Below are 12,788 nucleotides of genomic sequence, written 5' to 3'. Positions count from 1 at the left end.
CAGGTGTGTTTACAGTGTATTGGCAGTTAATTCACGAAGCTAATTCTGCATCACAACATGTTTCACGTAAAATGAGCTTTTGGACATTACGAGATTTTTCTGTAGTGGTATTATGTTGAAAATATTAACGATTGTTTCATAGTACTACTTACTCTGAAGCTAATTAAAAGCTGCCAGTGGGTCTTTCAGTACTATCTAATGATGTTTGTACGTTTTCTATTGCAACTCTATAACAGCATTATAAAGTTCATACGCAAGAGGAATCGCAACATTTTTAGACGCGCCGCTGGAACCCAATTGTATGCTATTTCTTGCAGATATCTGGCTAATTACACACAGAGTGTTCTATCCAGTGGACGGTGTTCCGTGAGCGTGTGGGGAGCAATCAGCAAAGATGGCCTTGGTCCCCTTGTGCGTCTGGAAGGGCCCTTCACTGCGTCACGGTACTGCGACGTCATCACTAGACACCTCGTTCCGTATGCGCTGGACGGTCCCTTCAGCGACGGCTGCTATTTTTTTCAACACGACCGCAGCCCGATCCATAAAGCACGTATCGTCCAGTCATTGCTAGAAGAACATGCTGTTTGCCAGCTTGAGTGGCCTCCATGTGGCGCCGACTTGAATCCCATAGAAAATGTCTGGGGCATGTTGAAGAAACGGCTGTCCACACGAGCCAACCGCGGCCGCACGGCCGATACGCTGTGGCAAGCGATCGCACAAGAATGGGAAAGCCTGCGCGGTTGACCGGAGATTACTGAATCTTTGTACGAGTCGATGCCCACACGCATCAATAAGGTGCTAGAAAACGGCGGACATTTCACTTCCTACTAGATCATTGAGAGACCTATGTTTCATGACACTTCTGTAAATGTCTTGTGAATAAATTCATCCCCTTCAGACACGAATTATGATGCACTGTCTGCAAATGCGTCAAATGCGCATGGCATCATTTCAAGACGCTCACTATTACATTCCAAGAAAGAAGACGAAGCAATGTGCTGTTTTGTGCGAGTTTCAGTAAAAAAAATTAATTAGCGTATAACTCATTATCTAATTATTCTGAAATCCGTCAGCTTCAATGCTTGCATAAAAAGAATCAACTATTAGGCCCGAAACGCATGCACACTTGCTTTTTCGGTTGTATTCGTGTCGACCGGAGAAAAAAAATACTCTTGACGTTGGTCTTGGAACGCGGCACGTCGAACGATTGTCTAACATGGTAGTGTCTCCAGCAAAGTGATCATCCGCAGCAATACGCAGGACAATGAAGTTAACTGACCGCTAGTTGTCCCATCAGGAAGCGGACACGAATGTGCACACTGAGTTTTAGGTCGTTTGAAGAAACACGTGGCGTGGGACGCGCCTCCGAAGTTCGAGTCCCTAAACGAGGACGCCGTGTTGCAAAGGGTTATAAAAAGAGTCATCGCACCCGATTATTTCTTATTTTTCTAAATGTAACCACTATAGCAGCGCGGTGGTTCGGGCTTTGCGCAGCAAAACCTGGGCGCACGCGATCAAATCCCGGCCGCTACTGTCACTTAGCGATGGGTGAGGAACGGAAAAATTCTGCCTACTGACTAAGCATCTGTGTCCCATGGCTGCCTCACCGCTCACTCACGCACTCACGAAAAAAAAAAAAAAACAGCGTGGCTACGCGAAAATAGAACTGATAACAGCCGAAGAATACGCTGTCTGATTACTTGTACTGATATTCTGCTCTCAAAATATAAGCAAGTAGCCCTGGCTAACAAAGAGCGCGTCACGTTGAAAGAGATAGGTAGAAAATATTTGCGCACAGTGCGAAAATAGACAGGCCATAGATTTAAGGAGGGATGCGTCTTCAACGTAGCGCTGCTGTCGATCGCTGGTGACGTAGCGGAAGTGTCGCGAAGAGGCTCTTGGCCACGCGCTCGCGTGGTCCGCAAACTTTTGTGGTTGACTGTACATTGAGGCACCCTAGAGTTTGGGAGGGACTAAAGCTGGGTCTAACGAGCACGTCTGAGTGCACATGCGTGCTGTCATCCTTCAGTGCTCGCGGAGATGAAAGCGGCACGATGGCCTCACTGATTTCTACATAGTGGCCGGCCTTGACAAAGCTTTAGCGCGGCACGGTATCTCAGAGTGTGTAAAGGGCAAGTTATACTCCAGCGCAGCTCAGATGCACCATGTGCAGCACAGTTCTCCTACACTGGCGAAAAGCAGACACTTATAGAGTCTAGCGTCTGGCACAGTCAGCGTGAATGGCGGCGTTTTACGCATTTGGTGCAGCTGGCGTGAGAGTAGAACACGTCCTATCTCACACCGAAGCCACTAGAGCAGAGTGCATGGCACGCTAGCTTGGCTAGCCAGCAGCATGCTGGCTTACAGTTCGAGTGCAAAGAAGACAGCGTTCCAAGTTTGTGCCTTCGCCAAACAAAAAAGCTGTCCTTCGCCGCGGACTTATGCACATGCGCTGCTATGGGCCATGTTCAACACACTGAACTATACAAGCGGCAAACCTTTAGTGATTCTGGCATTTCTGGCCGTAGCCTGGCACACTGAAAATGACAGACTATTAATTGATCCTGAAAGATTCATAATTGCAACATGCCGCCACGTCAAAAGACACTTGACACTGAAGAGAGGAAACACAAGTGCGTCGAGGTTGCACGCATTTGACAGGCCAATGGGAGTACCGACGCACGTTAAGCATGCGCCAGCCATGCCAAGAAGATGGCCGAAGCTCGCAAGGCCAGTCTTGGCCAAATGCGTGATGTGTATGCTGCCTGCCCACCAGGAGTTTCAGAATGTCGAGCAGCGTTTAGGGGCCCTAATGGAAGAGAATCGCCCAACACAGATGCTTGGCTGCCAAAAATTCTGAAGAATACAGTGAGCGCCTCCTACGTAACAGGTCGGCCAAGGAGACCAGGTGGGCATCATCGTAATTGCATATGAAATACGATACAATTAGAAAAGGAATTAAGTGAATATTAAATGAAAAAGACAGAATAGAGACATCTAATGAGCATTTCATCATCGAATCATTTGAACAACCATGTACCTTCTCTTTTTTAACGTCCACACTTGGTTGACACTTTCCTTTTTTATTGTTAAGAGAGAGAGAAATAGCTTTTAATTTGCCCAAAATGTGATTACAGGAGGGGGTAATGACTAGAAATATTCCCCCTCCCCCCTTAAACGGTGGCCGGCTGCCCCTGGGCCGTGGAAGCGTCTTCAGCCATTTGGACTATAGTCGGGTACAACTTAAGAAGGCAGGAGAGTGCCTAGTTGACCGAAGCATGGCAGCTGATTGTCTCCGCGACAAAAGAAATAGTCATGCTGACGAGAATCTGCCCAGCTCAAAACGCGGGCAGCCATGTTTTTCGTCGGCGGGGTCAGTGGCTGTCCGGCTCATGACGCCAGTCTAGAGTGCGCACCCATTGGTGGAGGCTCGTGTGCATCCACCTTTGAGTGGCAAATGCCGCTGCCTTCTAAAGTTGTACCAGACTATAGTCTTGCTTCAACTCTCCGGGTCCGAGCTGAGCAGCATGGTCTCCCATTGCTCTTCATCTCTTATTATTAAAGTTGGTTGTTGCGTTTCTAACTTTTTATTGTTATTATATTGTTTGCTTGGGTATGCCCAGATTATGTGTTGAAGGTCTGCTCTGTTGTTAGTGTTTACATATGTCTGTGTATACGCCTGGGTGATAGTGACTGCAGGCAATGGGGTTGGGGAATATGTTGGTTTGTATAAGCTGCCAAGCCACCAATTGCCACTTGTTTAACGAGCAATGTGCTGCCGGGTATTTAGCCCTGGCTAGCCTGTAATGATCTATGATTTCCCTATAGGAAACCAGCCTATCTCTGCCCGACCGGCGGATCGCAAATGCGTTGAGTTGCACAGACTGGCGATCAAAGTATAAAGGGAAATTGGATAACACAAGCATCCAGTGTGAAAAATGTTGTATATTTAATTTGGAACTGACTATAGTGACAAGGTAACAGCAGTTGATGCAGAACCTGTGTAGTACCAAACCTTTCCGTCTGGTGTTATAGCACTGCAAAAAAGCATTGGGCTCATGATTATGGGGTCCTGGATTTGAATCGCACCGTAGCAACGTAAAATTTTTTTCCTTTCTGTTGCTGCGTTTTTATTTTATTCGTTTGACTTTGTGGGGATTGAGGGTTGCGCCGGCATGATTGTGCGGGCTTCACCTGCTCTGCCATCCCTCGCCATCGTTCCCCGCTCGCCTTATTCTCCGCCCGCGCCGCCTAACCAGTTCCCGCGGTGGCGCTGCGCACGTGGCGGTTGGTAGTGAGGGCGGGGCGCTGACGTCACGCGGCCGCGCCTTTCGGCTGCTAGCGGCGGAGCGTGGCTCGGACTTCTCTCCGGGACCAGTGCACGGTATGTTCATGCTTTCCTCTCGTCCGCCGACACCTTTGTGAGTAGGACTGGAGCTCGCGCACGGTGCCTTTGCCCGTGCGGGGAGCGCGTACTTTGTGCTGATCCTTTCCCAACGCTAAGCCGACGAGCGGTGCCATTAGTGCTCGCGCGAGGTCGTACCCCGCCGAGCCACACTTGCCAAAAGCCTAAGCCGAAGCCGAAGGATATTGCCCGTGCTCTCGCGAGTTGACCCATTGGTTATCGCCAGAGCAAGTAGCATAGCCACCGGGACTTTTTCTAGCGGTGTGTCCCAGCTTGAGCCTGTGCTCTCGCCGCGACGTGATATAGGCGCCTGTTATTGTATTTTCGCCCTGGTGCGGGACCCCTTTGGCTCCCCGCCGCGCGGGCGTTTGTGCAGTGCTGGTGCCGACGGTTTCAGTAAACGGTTTCCGTCAACTCAGGGCTTTACTGTGTTTTTGCGTGCGTCGCTCGGTAGCCCCTTGCGGCCTCCGAGCTCGCGCGCGAGCGGTGCTGGAGGCGACGGCTGACGCGGCCCTGTGGCTCGCTAAGCTCGAACCCGCGGTGGTTGGTCTCCTGTGAGACACCAAGAACCCACAACTTCTGCCATACTTGTTCTTTTTGTTGTATGCTTCACCACTACGCCTGACACAGAGGGCTTCTGCCGAGGGGAGCGAAGCAACCCATCGCGTAGCCCAGAGAGAGGGGGGTAGGGGACTTAGGTAGAAGCTGCTTCTGCGGCCACACACCAATGAATAATGACGCTTGCTTACATTGTTACTGTGCACCCCAGTGGGATGGGCCAACCACTGACTAGCAGAACTTTGTGCATATAAAATGCAATGGAATAAAAAGGGCCCCTTAAGTATATGGTGAGGGGGCTCGTCATAATAGTGTTACACTATTATGACAGGCCCCCTCACCGTAGTGAGTGCCATGTAGTTTACATTTTTTTACCAACATAGTTCTGCTTTCCGGTGAAAGGGGGCACCACTATAGATATAGAAGAACACTGTCGTAAGCAAAAAAAAAAAAAAAGATCAGTTGGGCAGGCATACCACTAAGAGTTTCATGAAATTCTTAGGGAATGCCCACATGGCCCAGTGGTTCCTTCATCAGCATTAAAAATATTACTTTGTCATTTATGCATGCACGTACAACAGATGCCAATGTACCAGGGCCCAACTTTGACAAAAGCGGAGAGCAAACTGCACACCCACTATGTTACATACCCCAGTCAAAAGAACCCACTGAGTCCAGTTGGATTTTTCAATGGGGTCCAATGGTTCCAATTGGGCATCACTGCAGCTTGGTATGCCAATTAATCCCAAATGGACCCAACGGGAAGTCACTAGATGAGTAATCTCGTGAAACAACAAAAAATCTGATGATGATAATAATAATAGCACAATTTAATAGTGTTATTAAAAAGTCAAGTTAAAAATCTCTCTTGAAATTTGACCACTTCCTTATAAACTACTGGCACCACTTGGTCAACCAAATTTTCCTTACATATATAGCACCTGACATGTATCTCTCATAGTGAAGTGGTGTATGTTGGGTAGGTCAATGAAGAGAATTGCCGCAGTGTGTTCATGCATTAGTATACTTCTTGAAAAGACTTTCAAGTATATCCGTGTCATATCAAGGTTAGGGCATACCTAGTTTTTTTTTCCTTGCCTTTGTTTTTCAGGTTTGGTCCCAACGAGTTCAATTCAGAGACCAATTCGGTCCAATTGTGGTTCACGCAAAATTATGCTTCACGCATAATTTTGTGCCAGACGAAACGACCTACATTTAATTTGTGGCATGTGGAGCAGACGACACTCAAGATGAGACGTTCTGAGCGCACAATGCAATCAGCATGTTCTGCCAGTTTTCGACAGCTACAATTTATACAAAATTTCACTCTTTATATCAAAAACACTGCTGTCTATACAACTGATTGCTTGCTTAAGAGATCAAGGCATGCAAAAAAGACAGTGAATATGGTGACCAATAAAAAAATTCTGAGAAATATTCAGAGACTGAGCTAAACTTAATCTATGAATATATCTCAGACTTGCAGCGCCCACTCTCGGCACTTCCGAAGACAGCAACATGAGGCAGTCCCAGTGCTTCCAGCAGATCACACGTTTATTGCATTGCAATCGTGTTCAAAATTTTTAGTGCAGAATTTTAGGACAACATTGAAACACCCAAAACAACAGGCAAAAGCACTAACTTCCAACTAAAGCTTTATGCCAGACACTTTGAATAGATATACTGAGGAACACAAGTCAAAAAAGAAAAAGAAGAGAAACCAGCCAATCACATGGTAGAGCCAGCATGTATGCATTGTCGACAAATATTGAGCTGTCACCAGCAGCCATCGAGAAAACCCAATTTCTTTTTCAGGTAAAGAAAGTGAGAGCGAGCTCACGAACGCGTTCAGTGTGTTTCAGTGTCGTCCTAAAATTCTGCGGCCCAAATATAAGAGTTACGGACTACCAACTAGCCCAAACCAACGCTTTGCAATCATGTTGCGATTGTTGTCTCTGGCCCTGATCTCAGTTCATCGGTATGTCTCTCGATGCACTGAGTCTGAACACATTTCTTGTGTCATGGGCAGACATGTAAACATAGGAAAACCACAAATCGCACTGTATCACCGATTTCTATTACAACTATGCAGATTAAAATTCAAAAATCTTTGGATAAGTGGCTCCCACTGGCAAAAGTATGCCAGTGGATTTTCTTAGTCTTGGTCTAATGCACGGTGTAAGAAATATAGGTGTTGATACTCACCGCCCGTCGCGTCGGAGAGCGCGCACAGATCGTGTTCGCTGTAGCCACGCCCCATCGGCCCCTGAGCCGTAACCTAGACCATTGCATGCTGGCGTTTCAACGAACACTCGTCTCACCAGCGTGTCCGCCGGTTTTGCGCCGAACAAAATCTGGTCGCGCCGTTGGATGGAGTGTCAACACCTGAAGGATATTTCTTACACCGTGGTCTACTCCTTGGAAAAGGTGTAAGTGTTTATGGCACCTTTACATCACAACCTACTCCTTATGCTGAGCTTCCACAAGCAGCAACGCAACACCACTGAAAGCAGAGTTATATTTTTGATTACAACACACATTTGCAACTTTCACTGGTCTAGATTTATTGGTTTACTAAATGAAGCACTAGTCTTGTATTTAGCAGTAATTTAAACTAATATTTATTGCATTATTGTCCGACTGGTCATTGCAGCTGGTCATATAAAACCTGAATATCCCTGAAAGCAGCGCTGATCATAGGCAGGGCAAAACATTGATGATGTGATTAGGCTTAAGTGATTTTGGTCCCGGCCTTTGTACAGCAAAATCACAACACGTGTGATAACCACTGTCACAGAAATTAACTCAAAAGAATGAATGCACATACACTTGTCACACTGAGTATGCGTACTTGATGTTGTGGGGGGTATCGTTTGGTTGCACACTAGATGCTTCACTGACGCTACATTCAGCCTTGCATTCTTGTGTCTTGATCTTACGAACACACTCAGCTGCAGTGCAGGCAGCAGTCTTCTTAATGTTTAAAGTTTATAAGATCCCTTAGGAACTACAGAAGGTTTAACACCATGGCAAAACTCACTGACTGTGCCGTGCACCCTGCATTTTTCCTTCAGAATTTCGTTTGCTCCACATGCAATGGACAAAGTCTCCGTCACAGGGGGACAACGGCTCACCGGATTCAGTGATGGAGCACATCACGCAGGAACTCCTTAAACCCACCGCTAAGAATTTTGGGCATTGGCACCTTGGGCTCCGCAACCAAGCACATCGCGCACCGAAGTTGGCCGTTTATTTTATTTATTTATTTTTATTGGTCACAGTTTCGTGAACTACTATGCAGGTTAGGACTTCCTCGCTTTTTTGGCTTGATTATTTAGATTTGTTCACACCCAAAGCGTGTGTCTGATGTGAAGGTGCCAAGAAAAACAAAAGTGCAAATAAGGAGGGAGGGACCAAGGATGTCACATTTAGTTATTTTCACAATATTCAACAAACCTTCCACTGCATTCCGTAAGCTCTCCAGGCCCTCACAAGGTTTAAAGGAAGAAAAGTTTGTACAATACAATGTGTAAAATATGGTAGCTGGTGCAAACATTAGGCTGCAAGAGCTTGTAAGGCATGCATGTTTCAGCTGCATTGCTGCCCATGTACCAGTTTGTTTTCATGTGCAGCTAGGTCCTCAGCTGTTGTCTACAAAACAAAAATCAAAATGCTGCTGAAAGCCTTTGTTTAGCCATCTGGTCCTTGCTACAAAAAAAAAAAAAGAAAAAAAAAGAAAATGCGCCATTGAATGCGACGGAGACATTATGTGAGTGATGCTAAGGGGTAAGCCTCCCTGCTCCACTAGAGACAGCCGTCAGAAAGCAGTATGCAAATACACTTCTGGGACCCGCTGTGATTTTGTGAGATATTGTGAAACATTTGGTCCACAACCTGGCCAACATGCTCTTCACAGAGCAGCAGAAAAGAACAGTTCGGGGGAAAAAAGGCAAGCAAAGCCCCTCAGACGAAAGGCAAAACATTCCAGAAGCTCTATATTTGATAGGACATCCATGACTACAGCCCTTGTGTTTTTTGGTAACTTCAAATCTAAGGTCTATGATCCGGACTGAGTGATTGTCACTGATAGAGCAGAGATCTATAGCTACATCGGCGATATCCACAGCAGACTTTATATTCTTCTCTTAATCTCTCGCCTTTTCCCTTCCCCCAGTGTGGGGTAGCCAACCGGGTTCAGTCCTGGTTAACCTCCCTGCCTTTCATTAAATCATTTTCTCTCTCTCTCAAATCTAAGGTACAATTTTGAAAGCTATTTTCTCAAAATCATTTCTCTTGCCTTCTGCTCTGTTTGTCCCACTGATTTCTTCATGACTGCTAGGTCTATTTCAATTCTGTATATTTTACAGTGTTCTTTGAAGTGTAGTTCAGGGCGTGACATTCTTGCTTTTCCAGAGCAACTTTCTGAAACAATGATTCAACTAGTTGTTCACAGTCTAGATGCATGTTGCACAGTCACCTTATAAATAATGAGAACTAAAAAAAAATCTAAGGATGTCACACCCTCAACCATTCATTTTGGAACGCACTGTGCTTCAAATGAGTCTTCTACCAAATTTTGTCAGTCGTTCAGCCTTGGAACAAGCCCAAAAGGAGAAAAAATTTGTAAATAATGACATTGTTGAGATATAACTTAGAAATTTCTATGATAACATCACATGAACATTACCACTACCTCTGCAAATTGCCATCAGAATCCATGAAGAAATAAGGATGTTGATATCGAAAGCCATGTCCCCTCTTAATAACTACCGAGCGTATTTGGCACTTCGTTTCCAGTGCACTCGCGCACCGAGCGCGGTTTGCTCGCAGCAGACGTTGCGCTGCAGGCTCCGCCCTCTGTGCATCTGTCTAGTCTAACAGGAGAGGCAGTCCAGCGGGCGCTTGCCTATCAGCTATCAGCTATGTCTGGTTATTCTGGCCACCAATAGATGACGCCAAAAGTGGACGTGCTTGCTCTTGCTGCCACTCTAAGCAGCCGTCGCAGAGCACAGGCCATGCGCTCGTGTGTTCCCTTTGATAATGGACCACCGTGTACACTGCCACTGAAATTGCAATTCCCTGCCTTGCCTACAAGACCTGCATATGAGAACAACACACGTACTTCAACTGCAACAAGTAAAATGGTTGTTTCACAATAAGCCACTCGTTCCCTTCCGTTGGGCAATTTCTTTCTCCAACTTTGAGTGTTAATGACCTTTTCTTGTTTGTTTTTCTCTGTAGTGCTGTGTAAGTTTGTACCATTTGTATGCTGCACAATTGTATAATTCCCAATTCCTGGCATAGCCCTAAATAGGGCTGCAGTACGTAAAAATAAATAAATAAAAAATAAAATAGATAAGGAGTTCTGGTACTCACACAGAACAACTGATTAAACACTCTTAGAACAACCTTAAAACAGCCAACTGCCGTCACAAGGGCAGGAGCAATGAACTGTTACGTGCATTTTCATTTTGAATTTTTAAGAAAAAATTTGTAAGCAATATACCTTTATGTGTAGCAGACTCCAAGGCCACAGCGTCGAAGCCACTTAGGAAGATCTTCACTGAAAAAGAAATACCAATTCATATAAAAAGCAGCACAGCACTTGTGTGCCAAATGTGAAAAAAATTTAACTATGCCTTGAAAACCCAGCTTTATTTAGCAAAAGGAAAGCCCTTTTGTAGATCAGTGCAAGCATAAAGAACAATGTCTACTGAAAGCCAACACATGAAGGTCCTCAAGGATTTTCAATACCAATTTTTAGCCGATTCTGGGGTCTTCATGGAGATTCCTAAACTCTGTAGAAGTTTACTCTTCGCCAGCTGCAGTGGCACTTTATCCTGAGGACATAACATCCAGTGGCCCCCGGGTTTGAACATTACCAAAGGTTATTTTCACCTGAAAGCACCCACCCATGGTTACAAGGTTCCTTACAATTTTACTTAATTAGAGGCTTCAGATCTTCACCACACACACTTTACGGGATTTGCCAGTAAGTACATATGCCCAACTCACTATTGGCAAAGTTTCATTAAAAACTGCCCCTGCACACACCAAAGAATGGGCAGAAAACAAAATAGGGCAGAGTGTGAATGAGCTTTCAACATTTTCTAGCTGGTTATTGCAATTTCACGGCATATCAGTTCTGAGCTCAAAACCAGAACTTAACATTTAAGCTAGAGAAAGCCAGATTCCGACATTGTGCATACTAATCCAACAAGAAATCTAGGTGTGCCATTATTGCTAACATAGATAAGAACAATCTGCACATGCAGCTTTCCAGTGAGGCTGAACACGCAAAGAAAACTGGATGGCTGCATCTATTCAGGTGCATAATGCAGCCGTAACCTCTGCTGTACCAAATGTTCTGTGGGCTGCCATAGAATGTACGATGGTTCACCTTTCAAGATGAAAGTTATAAAACCAGAGGATTATAACAGTTTTTTCATTCTAGACAAGTACTTCAGTTTTCCTAAAGAATTCCTCAAATTTCACCTTAGATTAGCAAATGGTGAGCTTTTATTTAAGCAGAGCCAGCTATGTGGCATGTACTTGGCATCTTCTGTTATGACTTTTAGAACAATTTATTTAGGTTTTGATGCATACTGCTTGGCAGTTACAGGTGTTCTGGCTTGTGTGAGTCCCAAGTCGCTGCCTGCTCCGTGAGCATTTGCGGATCTATCATGAAGGGTGCTGGGGGGCGACAATGGTTGCGCATGTTTCGCCTGAGGTGATTCGTGTGACATCCTATCTCTCTATGTGTTCTTTGGATGAACCAAGAATGGGGTCTAATCACTCTTACAATAACATCCAGATATTAACCTAGTCCCATTCTGAAGTTGCATGCAAAAACTTCTTGGTTGGGATGAAATGATTTCTTTGTGAGTGGCAAATTCTGTCGATGCATTGAATCACTAGGGTAATAGTAAAATTTTTATTAACTATTTGCTAATAAAAAAACTGCTTATCAACTATAATAACGTAACTTTTGTGACAAAGAGAGAAATACTTGATCTGTGGCAATTTTTTTTTCTCCCACCTGGTATGGCGCAGTTTGAGAAAATTCAAATGACCCTCAAAAGTACAAAACATTTTTTCTCACCTAAAATATTTTGGGTAAAGGTTTTTTTCTAGGCGTACTAACTATCTCGTATTTCTTACAAATAAAATATGTGACGGTCGCGCACATGTCTGGGACAGTTGGCATAGAATGATCCCTATGCTTGTACTGACGCCAGGGCCGCGATGTTGTAGCAATGCCTTTTCCGGATGCTAATGCCTTTCGGTGCAGAGCTTCACTTTGACCACCCGCACACACAAAAGCCCTGGAGGACATTATCATCCGGAAAAGTCATCACTACAACATCATGGCCCAGTCCTATTAATCTCTTTCCGACTTACTTTCCGCCAATACTCCAAACATCCCTTGCTTATCTCGACTGAAGACCAGTTAATGCTTCCATCCGCTTTAAATCGCAGCGCTTCTGGAAAGTGGATGTTTCCTACCAGTCTCGCTATGTAAATATCTCGGCAGTCTCTTACGCAGAGCCGAGTCGTTTCCGGACTTTTGCTGCAGCGGACACATGCCTCATCGCGTGGCGAATACTTGCTTCGGCATGTTTTTGTCCCCCGGCAGCCAGTTCGGGCCTCCAATAGCAAGGCCCTGCCCTTTGTACTATCGCTGATTTTCTCTCCCGATCTTTTTCTTGCCATACTTGGAAATTTACATGGTCTTTTTTTGTTTCCATCCTTTGCATCCTATTTACTGTCTCTGTTTTTCTCTTTTTTTTTGATGACTCCTGGTTGTCTAAAAATATCCCTTAGA

The 12,788-nt window shown here is 45.2% G+C and overlaps 1 protein-coding gene across 2 annotated transcripts in view; it reads right to left on the bottom strand.

Moving 5' to 3' along the window:
* The window catches only part of LOC119437186 (glutamate--cysteine ligase regulatory subunit), a 73,684-nt gene that overhangs the window by 47,030 nt on the left and 13,866 nt on the right, over nucleotides 1–12,788 (bottom strand). For both annotated transcript variants that reach the window (XM_037704244.2, XM_049660348.1), the window contains exon 4: nucleotides 10,470–10,526. In XM_037704244.2, coding sequence (XP_037560172.1) covers nucleotides 10,470–10,526 — 57 coding nt within the window. The remainder of the gene's footprint in view (nucleotides 1–10,469; nucleotides 10,527–12,788) is intronic.

Source organism: Dermacentor silvarum, chromosome 1, assembly GCF_013339745.2.
Source record: "Dermacentor silvarum isolate Dsil-2018 chromosome 1, BIME_Dsil_1.4, whole genome shotgun sequence".
Lineage (NCBI taxonomy): Eukaryota > Metazoa > Arthropoda > Arachnida > Ixodida > Ixodidae > Dermacentor > Dermacentor silvarum.
Note: the sequence above shows the minus strand (reverse complement) of the source record. Positions and strands in the feature narration are given on the sequence as shown.